The sequence below is a fragment of the Ailuropoda melanoleuca genome, chromosome 8, assembly GCF_002007445.2.
Source record: "Ailuropoda melanoleuca isolate Jingjing chromosome 8, ASM200744v2, whole genome shotgun sequence".
Taxonomy (NCBI): Eukaryota; Metazoa; Chordata; class Mammalia; order Carnivora; family Ursidae; genus Ailuropoda; species Ailuropoda melanoleuca.
This window is the reverse complement of record NC_048225.1, coordinates 105,388,829-105,409,646: the sequence shown is the minus strand read 5'-3', so window position 1 is coordinate 105,409,646 and position 20,818 is coordinate 105,388,829. Positions and strand designations below refer to the sequence as shown.

Sequence of the window (20,818 nt, the reverse complement as noted above, 5' to 3'; positions counted from 1 at the left end):
GCTTCACAAATTTCTGCACTCATTCTGAATTATCATTGTACAAACTCACAGTGAGGGAATTATGCCTCATATCTAAACTCTTTGCAGTAAGAAAGAAAATCTTATTTCTGGGACCCGGGACTGTGTCTCAAGACAACACACAGCCCAGGACGGGAGCCTGAGAGACTCTGTGGACGGATGAACAGCTGTTCTAAATACAACTTGATGAATTTTCCTTTCCTGGAGATTATTAACATTCCTATTATTGTTGTCATTATTTTCCAGAACAGTTCCTCACCACTAAGAACTCATAAAAAACAGGGAGGTGGCACACAGTGGCACTTACTCCGTAGGCTGGGTGGAGGCGGGGCACTGCCTGCTCCAACCCCAGATCCTGGCAGCTTGAAGTGCCTGGGAGTGGGAGGCTGAGAGGATCTGGGTGTGTCCCTTGGGTCTCGCCTGGCCATCTGGTCCCCACACCCAGTGTGCCCTGGGGACACCCCCCACCCCTGCCCTGGGGACACCCCCCACCCCACCTCCGGCACAGAGCCCCCTACCAGTAGTCCTCCGTGCTTCCTCCTCTGCTGTAGACGGGGCCCTCCAGCTCCCTGGGGCTTGGGAAGATGTTCTCATGCTGGATGATGGTGGTTTTGATCAGCTCATTCACGTGCGCTTGGCAGGACACCTGGTCGTGGCCCTCAGGCACCGACATCAGCGAGGGCCCGAAGCAGATGGCGAGGTTGTAGGGGTCCATCATGTTCTCTTCACTGAACTGTGATAAACTGGAGGGGAAGGGAAAGGGGCAAGCTGGAAAGCACTCGCATGAATGCCCAGAAAACACAATCATGGGAGGCACTGCCAAGAGCAAGAGCAGAAGTTCCACAAACTGCCACCTGCTTTTCTGGGCATCGAAGCCCTTCTAGAAAGTCCAGGGGGAGAAGACAATGACCACCAGGATGGTCATTCGGGAGCCACCTCCTCACAAGTCTTACTCCTCCTCTCTCACCAGCTCCTCGTTCAAATTCTACTTGCCACCCCATCACCAGCCCCGCTCCACACTTTCTCCGCCAAATCTCCCCTGCCTAGAGAACACACCACTCTGCAGAGCTGAGACGACTCCCACACACCAACCCACTAAGCTGCCAGAGCAGATGGAGACCCTCAGGCTGCCCTCGTAATGATATGGTCAGAAGACACAGGCATCGTGCGTGGTGTACCTTCTTGCACAGCAAAATAATCAAATTACTAGGGATATTCCATTCCAAGCTCTAGACTTATTAAAAAAAATTGCCAGCCGATTAGCTTTTGTATTCCATCAAGCAAGTGAATTTCTTTCTGGAACAGCTAATGTAACTGTTTTTCATTTTCATAATATCCTCTATTATTACAATCAAGATTTATTCAGGAAAAGGTCAGCATGCTGCTCGGTTTCTGCTCAGGCTTCCTCTGGATGCAGTCTGACTGCATTATTGGATATTTATCCTGGGAACTCCCCCTTTTTAGCCAGCAGCTGCTCTCACCACACCTCCAACCTTGGCCAAGGACCCAAGCCCTTCAGCGAGCCACTGGGCCTCATCAGCCCACACTGGTCTCTGTTTGTCCAGGCTGAAGGCTCGGCCAGCTCTGGGTGTCCAGCCCCAGCCCCAGGTCGTAGAGTTGTGAGCTCTGCTAGGGAGTTCTGCTTCCTCATGGGCATCAGCAGGCAGTCCCCAGCACCTGATTCTGACAGATCTGAGGAGAAGCCAAAGCCCTCTGATGCTGAACCGGAAGCCTGAGACTCAGCGGTCTTCCTCTGAGTGGGTATTCTGTAGAGCTGGACAGAGCGCATTTCTAGCTTATCCCACACCCAGACTCAAATTACCAAGCTAGTCTCTCTCTAAGCCAATGGTTCTCTCCTCTACTGCAGATTCGCATACGTCCCCTGTCCACCTGGGAGAAGCAGTATGAAGGATGTGAAGAGCTGTCACAGGGAGAAAACTGCCACAGTTGAGAATCACTCTTCTCAAGGACCTAGTCAAATGCAGGGAGGCCAGCAATGGGTGAGGCTATGGAGCTCAGTGGCTGGACTGCTTCACAGAAGGTCTTTTTTTATTCATTTATTTGAGAAAGAGAGAGAGAGAGAGAGATAGAACACGAGCAGGGTGAGGGACAGAGGGAGAAGTGGACTCCCCATTGAGCAGGGAGCCTGCTGATGTGGGGCTCGACCTCCGGACTCCAGGATCATGACCTGAGCTGAAGGCACCCCCACAGAAGGTCTTAAAGTTTGAATTTTATAATCCTCCCCTGGCTCCTGAGTTAAAAGAGAACCAAGATTCAGAAAAAACTGGGAGAAGTTTCCAAGCCTACTTCTTGGTCAACCACTGGAGACAGGAGAGATAATTACCTTGGTAACCTCAACAGGGACAAGGAGGAAGAAGACCGTTTCTTCAGTACGATCTGACAACATTTGGTAACAAGAAAGAAAACCAGGGGCGCCTGGGTGGCACCGCGGTTAAGCGTCTGCCTTCAGCTCAGGGCGTGATCCCGGCGTTATGGGATCGAGCCCCACATCAGGCTCCTCCGCTGTGAGCCTGCTTCTTCTTCTCCCACTCCCCCTGCTTGTGTTCCCTCTCTCGCTGGCTGTCTCTGTCATAAATAAATAAAATCTTTAAAAAAAAAAAAAAAGAAAACCAGTCGTATCTGGGACGCCTGGCCGTCAAGAGGGAAACAAAGTCTAGCCCTGACAGTCCCAGTTGAAGGCCCGTGAGAGATGAGCAACCCTGCCAAGACTCCTAAGGGAAGGGCCGTTTGATTCACAGGTGGCTGCAATGACCAGGGGTTGAGCAGGCCACATCGTTGTGGACTGCGGTCTCGTGGGCCAGTTCTATTTCTTACTCCTACTAAAATATAAACTCAGGTCCTTCTCTCTCTTCCAGTCTACAACGGGAACACCTAGGTTGAGGGGTTAAAGCCATGGTTCTCATCACAGCCTCCTTCAAGAATTTGACAGAAACTAGGGATTCTCTCCCCGAAAAATTCATAAATGTACACATACAGATGCATGTCCTTTCATACACAATAGAATGGTGCTAATAATCCAGGAAGGCCCTGACGTCTGTGCCCAGTTTAAGAACTCAAACACTGGATTTTTATTTTTAAAGAAATACCTAAAATGGAAAACACTGGTAACAGGTCCCTCTTTAAAATTTTTTTTGGTGTTGACTTGCATAATGCCATCTTTTCTAAGAACTGTACTATATTTCTAGAGCTTCTATCCATGATATTAGTGAATTCTTCTAACTGATTCGAACTCATCTTTGGTGTGTCTTAACAAGGTTCAATATAGTGAATGGGAACACAGGTTTTGGGGAGGGATGAGAAAATCAGGATTGAGGCGGGAAACTTGTTTTTAATCATGCACTTTTCTGGACTTTTTACCTTTTAATGATGCACACTTGTCTCTGATTAAATTGAAACAGAAAAACAAAACATCCCCAAAATTTTAGAGTCAATTAGACCTGGTTTTGAGTCCTGGCCCCATCACATACCAGTGCCAGGACAGTATTCTGGGTTCTAAGTCTCTTCCTTGTAAAAACTGTACCTCCTTCGTGGGGCTGCTATAAAGCTTAAGTGAGGTATAACATGCAAAGCACGAACACTGTGCCTGGCACACAGGTGTTGCTCAATCCGTATTTTCTGTAATTATAATATCCGCACTGCTTCCTGATGTAGGACCCTCGATTCTAGTCAGGGAATGGAAAGCAGGTCTGTCAACATTTGCCAGCAATTGATTTATAGAAGTCTAGCCACCTTCTCCTCACAGACATCATCAAGCTGAGGACTCTAGATCCCAAAATCGAAATCTTAAAACCTCAGGGGGGAATACTGAGCTTCGGACAGACTATTTTAAATACATGACATTTCACTTAAAAACCTTCAGCTTCACAGGCCCCCGGGGTTTGATTTGGCAACAACCAACAGACTATGGGTAACATATTAACGCATCAGGGTTGATTTTAGGTTTGAAAGGGATGAAGAGAAATTGTATTATTCACCATGGCCCCAGGCAAATTGCGCGGCTGAGAATCCATCAGGCCTTGAAAAGCTTTTCCAATAGGAGACCGGACAACTTCCCTCTATAAATCCATGATTTTGCAGCCTTCCCCGACTTTCCCAAAAGGTTCTCTAAGAGATAAGAAGTCCAAGGTAATTCTGGCTGATTCTTTCTGACGGTCCTTCAAAGGCATCCCGTCACTCCCCTCATCACTCTCTTGCCTCTAACACCACAGGTCAGCCTCCTTGTGTTCCCCACATCTACTAAGGCACTTGCCTCTGTGTCCTCATGTTTTGCCTTCCTTCCCCTGCAGAGAACTCCATCCTCTCTCTCCAGCAGGAATATCAGTCCAGCAATTGTCCTGCATCATTAGTTTTTCCTCTCCACTGGGTCATTCCCACCAGCATACAGACATGCAGTAATACTGCCCCCTGAACAAAATTCCCTCTTAACCCCATATCCATACCGAATTACTGTCCCATTTCTTATAAAAACCATTTATGAGTCATCTGTACCTGTTGTTTCTGATTCTCCAGTTCAGCTCCAGCCCTTCTGTTATGGACGGAATTGTGTGCCCCCTCCCCAAATTCCTATGTTGAAGCCCTACCCACCCGCTCCCATGCGACAGTATATGGAGAAAGGACCTTTAAAGAGATAATTAAGGTTAAATGAGGTCCTAAGGGTGGGGGCCTAATCCGATAGGACTGCTGTCCTTATAGGCAGAGGAAGAGACCCCAGAGCTCTCCCTGCATGCACACAGGAAAGCCACAGGAGGATGCAGAGGGAAGACGGCCATCTACAAGCCAAGGAGAGACTCCTCACCAGTAACTGACCCTGCCGGCACCTTGATCTTGGACTTCCAGACTCCCGAACCATGAGGAAATGAATTTCTGTTGTTGAAGTCACCTAGTCTGTGGTACTTTGCTACGGCAGCCTGAGCAGACGCATATACATTCTCTCTTGCCCCCTCCCCCTCTTTATTGTGGTAAAATATACGTACCATAAAATTGACCATTTCACCATTTTAAAATGTACAATTCAACGCCATTTAGCAGATTCACAATGTTGTGCCACCATCGCCACCGTCTAGTTCCAGGACATTTTCATCACCCGAAAGGAAACCCCATATCCATTAACAGTCCCCCTCTTCCACCATTCTCCCCTCCCCCCAGCCCCTGGCCACACCACTCTGCTGTCACTACTAATTTGCCTGTTCCGGACACGGCAGATAAATGGACTCCCACACCATGTGGTTTTCTGTGACTGGCTTCTTTCCTCCAGCAGGATGTTTCCTCATTCCTTTTCATGGCTGAACACGACACCCCACCGTATGAACCTACTAGACTTTGTTCATCCATCAGCGGCACCCCTTCTCTCCTGAACCGACACCGTCAGGATCTGGCCCCTTCCACCCCATCAGGACAACACTTCTCAGGGTCACCAATGCTCTCTCTGCTGCTAACACAATTTGGAGCCCTTTTCTCAGCTGGCCTGTCGTCATCACCTTTACCTCTGGTATCACACCCTCTTCCAAACACGTCTCTCTGTGGCTTCTGAGACACCATTCTCTCTTGGTTCTCCTCCGACCTCACGGCCCACGGGCCCCTGCTCAGTGAAGTGTCTGCTGACCACTGTATCTTAAAGAGCAAACTCTCACCCTGACCCTTGGCACTCCCCGGTTCCCTGAGCTGCTTTATTTTTCTCTACAGCACTTATCCTCTGACACGGGATATGTGTGCTCATTAGTTTGATCTGTCTTCTTCCAATAGAACAGAAACTCCAAAGGGACTCCATGGGATACCCGGACTATTTGGTGCACTCTTAGATGGCCAGCACCTAGAACAGGGCCTGGTCCACAGTAGATGCTTAATAAATGTGTGTTAAATAAGGGAATAAATAAGCACACGAGCCGCTGCGGATCTCCAAGTCAACCCAACCACAACTCTACTTGTCCATCTGCACGTAGAAGCCAAAACGCGCCTTGTGAAAGTCAGAGGAACAGCTCAGACAGAACCTTTCCAAATGAGGAGGCATCTGGAGACTGGTGAGATTTCGAGGAAGCTTCAGCTTTTCTGGAGACACTGGGGCACCTTAATCAGGAGAAAAGCGCCACCGGTTCACTTTCTCACTACTCAGAGGGCAGAGCAGTGTTTGAGGATCTAGAGCCGTGCTTCTCGGACTTTTATGAGCATGTGACTTGCCAGGGGACCTCATTAAAATATGGCTTTGGATTCATAGGTCTTTGAGGGGGGAGGCACTGAGATTCTGCATTTCTAACCATCTCCCAAATGATGCCAATGATGCTGGTCTGTGGACCTTACTTGACTAGCAAGAATCTAGAAGACTATATTGTTTGACCTCTGAAGAAAGCAGGTTTCAAAAGGCAAAGAGCAGAGTCACCTGCAGTGCGGGGAGCTACTGACACTTCACTGGGGGGCAAAAAGTCACTGGGTAGCACACAGACTGTGGTAGGCAGCCTCTGAAATGAACCCCATGGTCCCTGCCTACTGGTTTTCACACCCTGGTGTAATTTCCTCCCTTTGAGTGTAGGCTAGATTTAGTGACTCATTTCCAGTGAATGGAAAATGGCAGAAGGCATGGGATGTCACTTCTGAGATTAGGTTACCAAGGACTGTGCTTTCTGTCTTGGGTGTTCTCTCACTCATGTGCTTGGAGGGAAGCCAGCTGCCATGTTGTGAACAGCTCTATGGTGAGGCCCACACGGTGAAGAACTGACAAAGGCCTCTGGCCAACAGTCAGCCAGCAAGGAAGGTCCTCAGTCCAACAACCTGCGAGGAACTGAATCCTGCCAACACCACGCAAGTGAGCTTTGAAAGCGGATCCTCCCCTGGTGGAGCCATCAGGAGAGACGATGGCCCTGCCCCCAACACCCTCACCACAACCTCAAGAGAGCTAGAGCCAGGGGCCCCCAGCGACACTGCGCCTACACTGGGGATTCCTGACCCACAGAAACTGTGACATAATAATTAATGCTTTTTGTTTCAAGTTGCTAAGTTTTAGGGTAATTTGTTACACAGCAATAGGTAGGTAATGCAGATGCTAGAAAGGGTAATGTTAATAATTAACAAAGCCTGCTGCACATGCAGTGGGCCGGGCACTCTAGAGGACACTAGCTCCCTCTCTCTCTCTCTCTCTCTCTCTCTCTCTCTCTCTCTATATATATATATATGGAACCAGGTCAAGTCCACACAGCACTGGTGCACTGTGTAAGGAGTTCCACATATGTTTATATACATACTCGTTTTCTGGCTCCTTGAGATCGAGGATGTGTACAACCCAAGAGAAAGACCAGAGTCAGAAATAAAGTACACACCCCCCAGGACACAGACAGCAAAGGAGAGAGGTCCTGAAATCTGGGCCCAGCAGAGTCTCCCTCAGGAGCTACCTGTCACCTGTCGCCACACCTGTTGATAAGGGTACACTGACGACCTGCCATCTTCCCACAGAGGTGGTATCCTCTCTCACCTGTGTCCTGAATTCCATTGATTATTTTAGGAAACACTGCAGTTATTAATGCTGCATCTTTCCATGAAATACTTTGATAAGCACATACATCTTTTTTTTAACCAGACAAAAAAGGAAAACAAAACAAAAGTATGGTTAAATTGGTGTCATTCCCATGCTTCCTACAACAGTGGCCACCAGCTCCAGCTCGGCACGATGCTCCCTCTATGGTTCCTCCTCTCCCGTGAGCTCCCCGCCACCTTCCCTTAGCAGGAAGAAGATGTAGGGAAGAGAATGAGGCCATTGTGCTTATGCCCATAGCCACCCCAGGACCTGTCTATGTCCCCGCCTCTTTACCCACCTGCCATGCTCTTGCCCTGGGGGAGCAGACCAGGCTCCCTTTGAGGGCAGGTGTCTGTCAGTGAGGGGAGACAAGGACTGGTGGCCCTGAGGGGGTGACCGGCTCAAGAGTCAGTACAGAATTTCCATTTCCGTCAGCCTAAAATGCATAGCGTGTGAATACCCTGTGAGTCATGAGAGGTTCTGAACGCGGGCCATGGTGATGCTGAGTCAGGGCCTGGCTAATGGAAGGCGCAGACACAGCAACAGGGAGGATGCAGGCTGCGGAGCCAGGACCCTCCGCGGCTCTGCACAGCCAGCAGCAAGGCTGAAGGACGGTGTGGGTGCCCGGACAAGGTCTCTGGCAGGGCTGCTAACCTAGATGTCTAGAGGGCCAGGCTGACAGTGAACTTGGAAGCAAGCCGAAGCTCACGAGATGGCCACCAAGTCTGTCTTCCTTTGAAGCAAAGACCAAACTGACCGGAAGACCAAGAAATTTGTGCTAAAAGCCCCTTGGTCTGATTTTTGTTTTCTCTTTTGATAGATTCATGGATCTAGAGAAATGTTTCTCCACAAGAGGAAAACCCACGAAGCAAGAGTGATGACAAATGGCAACCGAATTCAGCCTCGGTACAGGGAGCATCGGGGAGGATCCACCTCACCTGGCAGCAGCCCTTACTCCACACGGAACTGCCTCCTTCCAGAACTTGCGTCTGTTACTGCCGGATCTAATGGTGTTTCCAAGAGAAGCTAGAAATCCAGGTATTTTTAGGTAAAATCCCCTAATATTTAACTGTTTCAATGTTTTCAAGACACAGCAGACTGAAAAGAAACACATCTATAGGCCTTGTCTGGCCTTCCCTTTGCCCATTTACAGCCTTTGCTCTAGGTTGTTGAGGGAGCCACAGCAGGGGAAGCCGCGTGAAGACAGAGGCGCCCACGGGGCAAGCACCACGTCCTTGCTTGCTGCCTCTCTGCCCCATGGGGACAGGACACACTGCTTGGACAGGAAACCATGCCCCATCCAAGCCCAGGGCCTCTCTGGCCCTCAGATCTCCCTTCAAGCTACCCTCACTCCCCGGGCAGCCAGCTAAAACATCAGTACACGGTGACTCCAGACTCGTATCTCTACTCTGGGTTTCTCCCGAGTATCAGATTCCTATGTTTCACTGCCCACTTAGAATCTCTCCTTGGAGGCCTAACAGGCACCTCTAACATGGCCGTGTTGGTGCCTTGTCTCGATTCCATCCTCCACACCTTGTCTTCCCCAGCTCCACTCCATAATGGAGTCACTAGTTCCCTGTTGTTCATGCCAACGTCTAGAATTTCTCTTTCCTCACATTGTACATCCTCCCCATCAGGAAGTCCTGTCAATGCTGTGCTCAAATGGACCCCAAACCCAACTCCGCCTCATCGCCCTCCCTCATGACTCACTCCCCACCACCCTGTCTAAGCCCCCAGTGCCCGTGGCTGAGACCTCATATTAACCTCTGCATGGGTGTCCCTGCTTCTCTTCACGGCCCTCAATGGTAACCTCTCCTCAAAGCTGTTGATGGGCTTAAAGAAAATATATAGATCAGGTCTTACCACTCTTCTGCGTGAAAGCTTCCAGTGGCTTCCCAAATCCAAACCCATTTTTACCATGACTCTGGGGGCTTGATGGCCTTGAATTTCCCTTGTGGCTCCTTCTGTCATTCCATTTAGGCGCTGCTCTCACACAATCTCCTCAGAGAGGCCTTGGCTGACCACCCCTTTACAGCAGCTCTTCCTCTTTCACCCCTGCCCCCATTCGGACCCCCCACACTCTATCTCTTAACTTATGCTTCTTTATTCTTCAACTGAAAGCACTTCGTCCTGCCTGACATATCTGTTATCTATCTGTCTCCTACCCTGGAATGTGAGTTAAATGGTATCAGGGCTTTTGCCTCGTTTCGCAAGGTATTCTCACAGCCTACGATCATGCCCCGCACACTGTCAGTGCTCCACAAATATCCCCTGCGCGGATGAACTGCCATAGCTCCACAGGTAAGCTCCCGGGGGCCGAAGCCAAGGCCTGATTGAACTGCTCACAGACTGAGGAAGTCTACTCACTGATTGAGGAAGGCAAAGAGGTATCTCATGATAATCAGAGTGGTTTTGGGCAGGACCAGGAGAACTTTCCGGATGTGCAGCGCTCTCTCCTGCAGGTTGTCCATCGCTGAAAAAAGACAGCCATGCGTTACTGTCTGTCACAACTGAGATCCCAAGGAGTAATGGTGTGAGGGGCCCTGACTACCCACAGGTGCTGCACAGACAGCGGCCGCGTCCACACAGCACTGGTGAGCTGTGTAAGGGGGCCATCCCTGGGGCTCCTCGGGGCAGGACTGCTGCCATAGGGTACCTGTTGGGCTCCAGACGCTTCCTGATGAAGGACTGAAGGAATATGCTCCTTGGGCTCAGAAGGGGTTACGGACATTCGCCAAGCACCTACCGCTCTCTTATTAAAACCACCACAGACAAGGAACTGTCCCCAAACCTGCTATGACTGCAGGCTCGACATCCAGCCCTGAAGCATCTACGTGTGGGGAGGGAGACGGGCTGTGTAGCTCCCGTCGCTTTCGCTCTGCACATGCATCACCTCATCCTCTGGACAGGTCTGGCTTATCTTCCCCCTTCCTTATCTGCAGTGGGGTTGGGCAGAACGTGGCCAGACGCAAGAGATGGCAGATCCCTGCATAAGTCACTATCTGGGGAGAAGACCCGAGGTTTCCTGTGTCTTGTGCTGTGGACAGACCGATTACAGGTAAGGCCCTAGCTGGTGGCCTCCATCACGGCCAGTCTCCGCAAACAGCGTGCCATGTGGATACTGTCATTTTCTGTGAGTGCCTTTCTGGGAAAAAGAAGTGCAAAGCACTGGGTTAGGAGCACATCTCTAGGGGAGAACTAGGCAGCCGGGGTATCTTGAACTGTCTTGGTAGCCCTAGTCCACTGAAGACATCTACCTAAGCTCAGTCCTAGAACAAGACGTGAAGGCTGGAGGGGTGCCTATATTTAACAGGCACAGAACTGATTTCCACTAGACTTCCACAAATAGTGGTTTAACAAATAAAACGAGAGAGCTTACTGAATGCTCTGGGGCCTTTCTCTCTCACAACAGCAGAGAGGAACCATGCTCAGGGTATACACTGACCCCAGCTGGAAACTTGGGGGCCATGAAGACCCTGGTGCATCTAGGAAGACAGTTCTTTTCCCCACTTCAAAGGCACTGCCTTCTCCAGCCTCTGCGGCCATCATTCCAGTGGGGTCTACTTCCAGGATGACCTGGTATAAATCTAAGTTTCCACAGACTGTTTTCCATTGAAAACAAAAGAGAGGATGTTTCAGGATAATGAGCTAAAACAAATGGCTAAGAATAGCTTTTCAAGCTCCAAATTTGAGAGTAAGAGGCAGGAACCTATAAGGATAAAGTAGAGACTATATCTCTTTCTAGGAAAACACCATATTGCTACATTTAAACGTGCAGGGGGCTTTTACTCCTAAAAGAACACATACACATCTAGCAGGTAAGCCACACCATGTGTAAAGGAACAAGCAGGGGCACCTGGGTGGCTCAGTTGGTTCAGTGTCTGCCTCTTGATTTTGGCTCAGGTCATGATCTCAGGGTCGTGGGATCGAGCCCCACAGTGGGCTCCATGCTGGCTGTGGAGCCTGCTTAAGATTCTCTCTCTCCCTCTGCGCCTCCCCCTCCACTTAAAATCAATCAATCTTATTAAAAAAAGATTCATTTTAACCTTAATTATAAAAAAATAAAGCAACAAGCAGAAAAATTTCCCCCTTTATATCATAAAAACCACAGGTACCAATGTATGAGCTTCCAGTAACTGAAAAGGACTGTGTCTTATGTATGAGTAGAAATATATTTACTGAAGAAAAATAAAGCCCAGCAAAGCAAGGAGTTTAAGGCGAATCAGAACAAAAACACCAGGAGTTCTGGCTTGAGGTCCTAGACTCTTACTCAAAAGTCATCATTCTTCCCTCCCCACCAGGGGTGAAGGACTGAGAACAAGGAGGAGAAACTTCACTGAGGAAAAGGAAAAAGAAAAACATTATTGAAAAGCTTATGGGGAAAAAAGACCTGTGGACATTCCTTATGTGTTGCGACAAGGCGCTCTTGCCCAGAAGGCAGTCTGAGGCCAGGGTGTACTTACTGACGCAGGCCATCAGGTCATGGAAGATGTCCTTGGGGAAGAGAGGATGTTCCAGCCCCCGGAAGTAAAGCTTCAGGACACCAGCAATGGAGTCCATGTCATGGTCATTCTGGTCCCCAGCCAGGGGGTCCTCTCCTGAGGGTAAGCAGCCCCCCAAAAAAGGAAAGAGAGAGTGAGAGAGGTAAAAACACACGGGACAAAGCAGAAGTGGTATGGAAGGGGTGACCTGTCCAAGTCCTCATCGGAGTCCATCAGCTCTCTGCCCAGCATGGTGGCCATGAGTAGGGCGGACCAGAAACTAGAGAAAGCCAAGACTGCTTAGACTCAGGGGCCCCAAGGCTAGAGGAAGGCACAAAGGTCCATTAGGATAAATTCACTTCTGCCAGACCAGCTCAGAGACATTCCCTATGGTCTAGGGTGGGACACTGCAACTGGCCCTCTCACAAGAATCATGAAGCCAGCCTGGGACTGAGCCTCTGGGGGAGGAAAATGAGGCCAAGGAGGCTCGCCCCTCTGACTGGCTCTCACTCCTCCTGGCTTGCAACAAAGGACACCTACTTACAGGAGAACAATCACGCAGGAGCTCCCTATGGAAAATTTCATATCAGATGTAATTAGATTTAATGATAGGACCAACCTCAAATTGAAACTATATATATCCATTACAGTGACGGAAATTGCCAAAGCTTGCCCATTACCTTAATAGCCCACAAGATAATAAATGGGCTATGATGAACAGGCGCATTAGCCTTGATATTAACTGCCACCAAGGGTTCTGGATGAAGCCATAAACCGCCCTGATATCATAGTTGACTTCTTGGGTTTCAGCAGATCATCCGCAGGAGAGAGGCAGGATGAACGGCGCCGAGGAGGGAACTGGGATGTGCCCTGGCACCTCCCTGCACCTCTTGGGGAGGACCGTCTTTGAGGGAGCAGGTCTCAGGCTGAAGAGCGGCTTGCTAACCTCCGGCTACCTCTCAGGAGAGAACGTGTGGAGCCAATATCCCAGGAGGCGGGCACACGTTTGGTCTGATCTTCAAGCCTGTTTCCTTACCTCTCTCAAAGGCGTTTTTGATGTCATTCACTTCCACCTGGGATCCCGACACCCGGAAAATTCCTTCATGCTGTAGTCCTGGAAAGACAGGATAAAGTGATGAAGTCAAAGAAGAAACAAAGTCACAAGCACAGTTCCAAGCTTAGTTGAATGTCTATGTCCTCCAGCCAGTGTGCATGTAAGCCCGTTTCTCTTCTTCAGGCTGAACGAGAAAGTGTGTGCAGGGATGCTGGAGAAGTCACCAGAATGGATAGGAGGACTAAGAAAGCACTGAGTCAGAGACTTAAGGGGAAAGAGGTCTACACCTACCTCCATTCTGGGTTCCAAGGGAGACTAGGAAGCAGGTTCCTTCCCCTGCCCTTGCCTTTCTGTTCCCATCTGCAAAGTGACAAAGTGATCCCTGGCACTTGGTCACCCAGGGCCAGGAATGGGAAACAGGGGCATGGCAGGCTGGCCATTAGATAGGATCGGGGGAGTTTCATAAGGTCTGAGATACAATGATTGCTTTGGCTGTTCGAATACTGTTTGGCTCTTCCAGAGCACAGTGTTTTGAATCCTTAGGAAAGAGAGAGGACAGGAAAAGGCAAGTGATCACAGTCCACAGCCAGAAACTGTGCCAGCCACTGGTCCTTGACTGCGGCTTGCCTCCCAAGACAAACGAGTGTGGATTTTGCGGCATGACATTGGGTGTGAAAACTTTGTCCTCTGGGGTTTCATTAGAGTATAAACAATCATAAAAAAATAATGCATGTGCAGTGATTGCTGCCACGAAATGCTTTCATAGAAATAAATCCACTGGTTCTCACAACAGCCACCAAGGGAGGGGTCACCAGCACGCCCATTTCCCAGATGAAGGAAGTGATGAGTGATGATCAGCCTTAGTTTATAGAGGTGACGAGAACCAGAGCCAGGAGGCCAGCCCAGGCCTTCTGGTTGCAATCATGTGCTCACTGCTCAACACCAGGCTTGTGGGGCCGACCAGAGGCCAAGTGCAGACAGGACAGGAACCCGCTTGCTAGTCCGAATACGGATGTGGCTCACAGCCCCACATGTGGAGCTGCAGAGGTGGTGAAGAGATCCAGTGTTGGCCCCGGGGGGGTCAGACTGAACTAGCATCTGTAATCACATCACACCTGTCAGACTTTCTCAGGATCCCTGTGTCTCTGTCTTGGGCACCTTGTCCAAGTTCCTCTGTAATGGCGTGATTCATCAAAAACTTTGACGTATCAGGGAAATCTCAAACAAATTTCTTTTTAAGAAAACAAAATAGAGCTGCCAACTATTTTCGGGCTATCCTCTCGGTGACGGGGGTGATCGGATTCTCTTGGCTAGACCGTTGAAGGTAAATCACGCAGGCCAGGACTACAATCTTGAATCCAATTGAAGCAATATTAAGAAGCAAGCGGGGGGAATTTAATTACCTGGCTTGTAATAGGACTTAAGTTGTCTGCTCCTCTAAGGGAATCTCCAGAATATTCCTCAGAGAATGGCAGGCAATGTTAAAACCCCATTAGTCCCAATGTAATAATACAATATGAGTTACCAATAGGATGTAACAGCAAAATAATGTCATTTAAACACAGAATGCAAACAGCAAGGGTTCTGACAGAAACAGTGACGTACCCTGTGACTTGTCAAAAACGCAGTATAGCCTAAGGAAATGTCATCTCAGGGACCAGGCTACTCAGTGTCCTAGGTGGAGCCAACAGTTTGCTGAGAGAGGATCACTTAAGTACTTTTTAGTAGATTAGACCATTAACTAAAAGCCACCCTGGCCCATGGGCCCAGGATGTGAAGAGATCAGAGGAGAGCTAACTGAAGTCAGGCGGCAGGCTTGAGACACACCGAGACCCTCTCGGTCTGGTTCCCATTTCCCTTCGGGAACCTACGCTTTAGAAGGATCACGATGTGTTCTGGCTCAGCAGACAGAATCTTTAGAGTGTCTAATCTATCTGTTTGTATCCCACTTGGGGTTTTACCCACATCCTTGTTTTATTTATCTGTTTATTTATCTTTCCAACATGGGAAGCATGAATGTGGTTCTAAATGTCACAATTACACAAACAGCAATGTTCAGAGAAATGTCACTGCCCTCTCATCCCACCCACCCCCCTCCCTTCTACCCCATCTCGCACTCGTCTCCAATGGATGAACAATCAAGCATTCGTTTCCAAATGCATCCTTCCTGTATTTCTTGTTGCCGAAGTGAGAAGACACGTGTGAATTCTTATACCTTCTTTCTACATAAAAAGGAGCATGCTGTAGATATTCTTTCCCACTTTGCTTTTTTTGCTGGGTAACATATTCTGGAAATCTCTCCATGTCATTTCATGGAGATCATGCTCATTGTTTTTTGGTAACTGGCTAGCATTCAGATATACCACAGTCGATCCAGGCACTCTCCTGTGTGAGGGTATTTACGTTGTTCCTAATATTTCTTAGAAATGATGTTGCAACAAATGACCTGGTGCACATGTATCTTTATATTGTCGGAGCTGCACCTTCAGGGTAAACCGCTACGACGACGGCTGGATCCGAAGATAAATGCTTACGTAGTTCTGTTAGATGTCGCCAAATTCCCCTCTGAAAGGCTTGTACAGTTTGCAAGACCACCAGCAACATGTGAGCACACCTGTTTCCCCAGAGCCACACCAAAGAAATGTCCCCGCATGCACCTTGCATGTGCAGGGCCAGAGATGGGGATCTTCGAGCCACAGTATCTGGAAGTGTCTCCTCCTCGGCTCCCCCACTGCTCCGTTCTGGGCGTGGCCAGACGGTCGGGTAGTGTCTTCCCTGGGCCGCTGCAGCCACCTCCTTCCTCCCATGGCCTTGTCTTCATCCAGCAGCTCTTTTTAAAGAGCTCTCTCTGTTCAGAGTTCTCCAGTAGGTTCCCACCTCCCTCAGAATAAAATCTAAATACCTCCCTTAGGTGAGGAAGCCCTAAGAGTCTGGCCTCTGGCTTCATCTGCTGCCCCTCTCCTCTCCCTGTCTCTGCTCTGGCCACCCAGGCCCCCTGAGTGCCTATGCCAAGGATCTCTGCATTCGATGTTCCTTCGCTCTCTGAAACACTCTTCCCACATAGCATGTGGCTCACTTCCTTTCTTTCAGGACTCCGCTCCAATGTCACCCTCCGAGGTGACCTTAGGCCCTTTCCCCGAACAACCACCTAGAACAGTGTCCACTCTCCATTCTCCGGCTCTTGCCTGGCTTTTCTTCAGGACACTCACCATCACCATGCTGGTGATGTATGTTACTGTGTCGATTTATTAACTGACCAGCTGATCCTCTACTTATCTGCCCGTCGACAGAATGTAAGCTTCACAAAGGCAGGAACTTTTTCCTGGCACACAATGAGCTATCCATCTCTCTCTATAAATTTGTTGGAAGACTAGAATGCATGGCTGGAAGAATAGGAGTTCAGCCGCACGTCTTCCTATTGTCCTTTAAATTGTCCCTTAAAATAACTTTTCCTCCCCGGAACTCAGTTTGGACTTATCTTTGCCAATTACTTGATCATTAATCATTACTCTCTTGTGAAATTTCTTACACTGCTATTCTGAATGGCTATTGCTTATCTCTTTTTATTTAGCTTTCCGATTGCTTATTTATTTTCTCCCAACTACATCATAAAATCAAATAAAGACAGGAACAGCGTACGATCCCTGTTTTTGTTTTGCTATTGCACAAGGCACGATGCCCAGCATTGATCAGGGGCTTGATAAATATTTGTTGACTGTTGATAGATAATGCTGTTACTTCAAGTGAATAGGGACAAGATGAAAAAATTGTAGCTGATTAGATAAGTTGTAAGCATGCTAAAATAATTACTATTCCTAAAATGAACCCAAGCGATGTTGCAGCCTACTGGGAGAAAGGGAGAGAAAATGTCAACCTCTCCACTGAGTCCAGCAATCACCTCTATACCTCTTTAGCCGCAAGAAGGTCATTCTGTCCCTTTTCCTATAACTAGATAAGACAGCAACTCAAAACAATTTCGGATGTCCAGTTCCTAGAAATCGTCACGGTGCTCATCAGAGAGCTTTGCTTTCTAAACACCCTAACACTTAGAAGCTTGATTCTCTGGCAATTCACCTCCGTCCCTAGATTCTGTCCAAGCAGCACAGGAGCTGGTGAGGAGTGGCGTTGATGCAGTCCAGCTTCACCCAGGCAGCAGACAGCGTGACCCGACTCAGGCTGAGGAGGAGTCAGCCCCCGAACGCTCTCAAACGTTGGCCACAACCTGAAGACCAACTACTGCTCACTGAGCTCCAGCTGACGTTGTATCCAGTGAGACCAAAGCAGAACAAAAACCGAATGTTATCAGGAATCAGTGCAACATCACAAAAGGAGTTGTTCTCAAAACAGTTTAGTGCAGAAAGCCAGCGTGACATCAGGCTTCTGGCTGTGTGGCAGGAGGCTCTGACATGCGCGAAGACGGTGAGTAACGGCGACACCACCGTCACCTCATACCAGCTGTACTTACTCACATCACGGCTGTAATTTAAAACGCGCTCTTGGGCTAGGAAAAGGAGTGTGGTAAGTGGCTGAGGCACTTGGGGTCAAAACATACGATGCCTTTCTCTCAATGTCTAGGTGTGGCCATTCTGAGGTCGCAAACATTACGTGAACAAATAAGACTTGTATTTCGGTTCTGAGAATATCAGGATGAAAAGTCAATCTCTATTCTTACTCTACAAAGAATTCCTGGAAGTTCTTCCCCACTTTGCACAAATATGGGCAAGGCTGGAATCCTGCTTACCGTGTCTGCTGATAAACCGGATACAGCTCTCTACCACCAGAGGAATTGCCTGGCTGGAATCCTGAAAAGCCAAAGAGAAACATAACATCAGAATCTTTAAAGAGGCATAGCCCAGAGTCAGAAAAAACGGGCCAGACCGTGCAGGACTTGTCTCGGCTGGATCAGTGGCCTGTCCTCCAAGCTCCAGAGCACATACACAACGGCCTACTTGGAATGTCACATGGATGCCTTAAATTCAGCAGGTCCAAAATGCGACTGGTCACCTTTTATCCCAAATCAGCTTCCTACCCTCGGCCACCCAAATATCAATCAATCAATCAATATGTTCTGTCAGGTCTGCCTCCTAACCACCTCTCAAATCCATTACTTTTCTCCATCTATACGGCTAGCAACCTGGCCCGTACATTAATATCTCAATTCCCACCCTTGTCATCCTCCCAACCACGTTATCCTTCCTTCATACAGTGGCTGGGTGATCTTTGAAAGTGTGCTCAGCCCATCGTTCACTTTCTAGGCTGACCTCTTTCAAAGCCTTTTCATGTTAATGTCTTTACACAGCCTTGCATGTGCAGGGGCCTGCCTTTGCCTCCAGCTTCATCTCCTTCTGCTCTTCCTCCAGTCTCTCTGTTTCAGCCACACCGGCTTTCTTCCCATTCCTTAGATCAGTTCTTTGTCCATGGCTTTGCCTGAGCTGCTACTGCTTCCAGAAAGCTCTCCTCATCCTGGAAACTTACCCTGTAGGGTCTCCGTGCAAGTATCACTTTCCTAGGAATGCTCTTCCAGACTCCCCAGATGAGATCAGTGCCCCTGGCTAGAGGATCTCAGCACCTTGTGCTTGGCTCTCATAACCCTGCTTGTGACTTAATTGTGTGGGTATGAATATCTTGTTTGCATCTGCCACCACTCTAGCTCATGCTCCACAAGGACGATCCTGTCAATTCCTGGCTCTCCACGGCTGGCCATGATACTCTCACAAGGCAGGTGCTCAATTAATATCCGTTGAGGATGGCAGAATGAACCAAGGGGAGCATGAGAAAGGGGGCTTACCTGGCATAAAAGGTAAGCAAGAAAAAACCCAATTCTTAGAAATAGTGGAAACTAATTGGTACTAAACTAAGAAGCAGGCCTCCCAGATATCAGTCTTTGCTCTGCCATTTTGCTATACATCCCTGCCATTTATTTAACTTCTTTGGGCCTCAACTTGATGTCTGCAAACTGGGGAGGGGATGGGTGAGGAGAGTACCATTTCCTATTGGCACATGAACATTAGTGCTTACCATTTACAGAGGAATTTACGGAGGTCATGGCCCATATAATGGGTGCTTTGGATGGATGGGGCCAGGTAACAGCCCTATGGGGTGTGTATTGTTATTTTCATTGACAGATGAGGAGATGAAGGCTTAGCAAGGTGAAACAGCTGCTTATAGTGATACAGGCAGTAAGTGGCAGGGCCAGGATCAAACCCAGGCAGTCTCCTTCTGAGACTGCACATCTCACTGCTGCCCAGCCTATATCCCAGGAGCTCAGCACACACTGCCAGGTATGCATACCCTGCCTGCATCCGAGGAGCTCAGCAAACATTACCCAGTATGCATACCAAGCATTACTAAAAACCAGTAGGGCTTTATAATGCAGCTAAACACAAAATAATTCAGCTATGGAGAAGAAAGGCATCAAACAAAGGGCCCTAAACCTAGCTAGAAAGGGCTGTAGAAGTTCAGGACAGGGGCGCCTAGCTGGGTCAGTTGGTGGAGAGTGCAACTCTCGATCTTGGGGTTATGGATTCGAGCCCCACATTGGGTGTAGAGATTATTTAAAAAAATAAAATCTTTATTTATTTTATTTTTTATTTTATTATTTTTTTAAAGGAGTGGGGAGACACACACATAGACATGGAGAGGAAGAGAGAATCTTAAACAGGCTTCACAACCAGCCGAAGTCAAGAGTAGGACACTTAACTGACTGAGCCACCCACATGCCCCCCAAAAATAAAATCTTAAAAAAAATAAATAAAATAAGAAGTTCAGGACAGAGACTGGTTCTCAAGTGGCATGGGTCCTATGGCTTCTGCCCTTTCACAGGTTGCCTACATCCTCAAATTTTCGGCTGTGGCCCTGGGGTTTGGCCACGATTAAGGAAGCAGCTGGATCTCATGAAGTCAGGCTGCAAGAAGTGTGGCATGGCCTCTTGCTCCCAAGCTTACTGGGAATGCAGGAAGTAGTCAGTGTGCCAAGGTAGAGATGGAATCAGGAAGGCCCCAGGGACCCAAACGCTCATCGTCATGACCCCCAAACCCATCTGCTTCCTCCAGCTTTCCAGCTATAGCAGCCAGTGTCTGCCCTCTTGTTGCCATCCCTGACTTCTGCCAGTCAGCCCAGGGCGATCTTAGAGGAAGAATCTCGGTCAGCCCTTCCATACCCTAAAGAAGAAACTAGGTTCCACCATTAAAAAATAAATAAATAAAAAAATTAATAAACAAATCTCCATTTTTTGGGAGTCTTTTTATGTTTACACTGTTATTGTAATTTTCTTTTTTAAAAAAAGATTTTATTTATTTATTTGAGATAGAAAGAGCAGAGGAAGAGGGACAAGCAGATTTCCCACTGAGCAGGGAGCCTGACATGGGGCTCGATCCCAGGACCCTGAGATCATGACCTGAGCCCAAGGCAGACGCTTAACCAACTGTACCACCCTGGCGCCCCATTATTACGGTTTCACAATAGTATTTTCCTAGTCTCCACTGTTCCAGTGGAGTCCAAGACAGAGTCTAGTGGGAGCAAAAACTGGACAATGTCATGAAGGCCTCAGACCCTCCTACCACCCACCCCTCTCCTTGTAATATTTCTGAACTCCAACTGAATTCATTGCCCCAGGATGTGCCTGTGTGCTCCTATGGGGCCCCAATGACCCTCACTTCACTACTGATTTTGCATACAGTTGACCGAGCAATGTCCATGTGTATTCTTACTCAGTGCCTGTCTCTCCCTTTCCTCCTCTCTCCT

The 20,818-nt window shown here is 48.5% G+C and overlaps 1 protein-coding gene across 8 annotated transcripts in view; it reads right to left on the bottom strand.

Annotated features, from left to right (window-relative positions):
- The window catches only part of SRGAP2 (SLIT-ROBO Rho GTPase activating protein 2), a 225,482-nt gene that overhangs the window by 16,615 nt on the left and 188,049 nt on the right, over positions 1–20,818 (bottom strand). For all 8 annotated transcript variants that reach the window (XM_034667155.1, XM_034667154.1, XM_034667157.1 and 5 more), the window contains exons 14-18: positions 17,817–17,877; positions 13,058–13,135; positions 12,004–12,138; positions 9,908–10,013; positions 537–761 (exon numbers count right to left, since the gene is read on the bottom strand). In XM_034667155.1, coding sequence (XP_034523046.1) covers positions 537–761; positions 9,908–10,013; positions 12,004–12,138; positions 13,058–13,135; positions 17,817–17,877 — 605 coding nt within the window. The remainder of the gene's footprint in view (positions 1–536; positions 762–9,907; positions 10,014–12,003; positions 12,139–13,057; positions 13,136–17,816; positions 17,878–20,818) is intronic.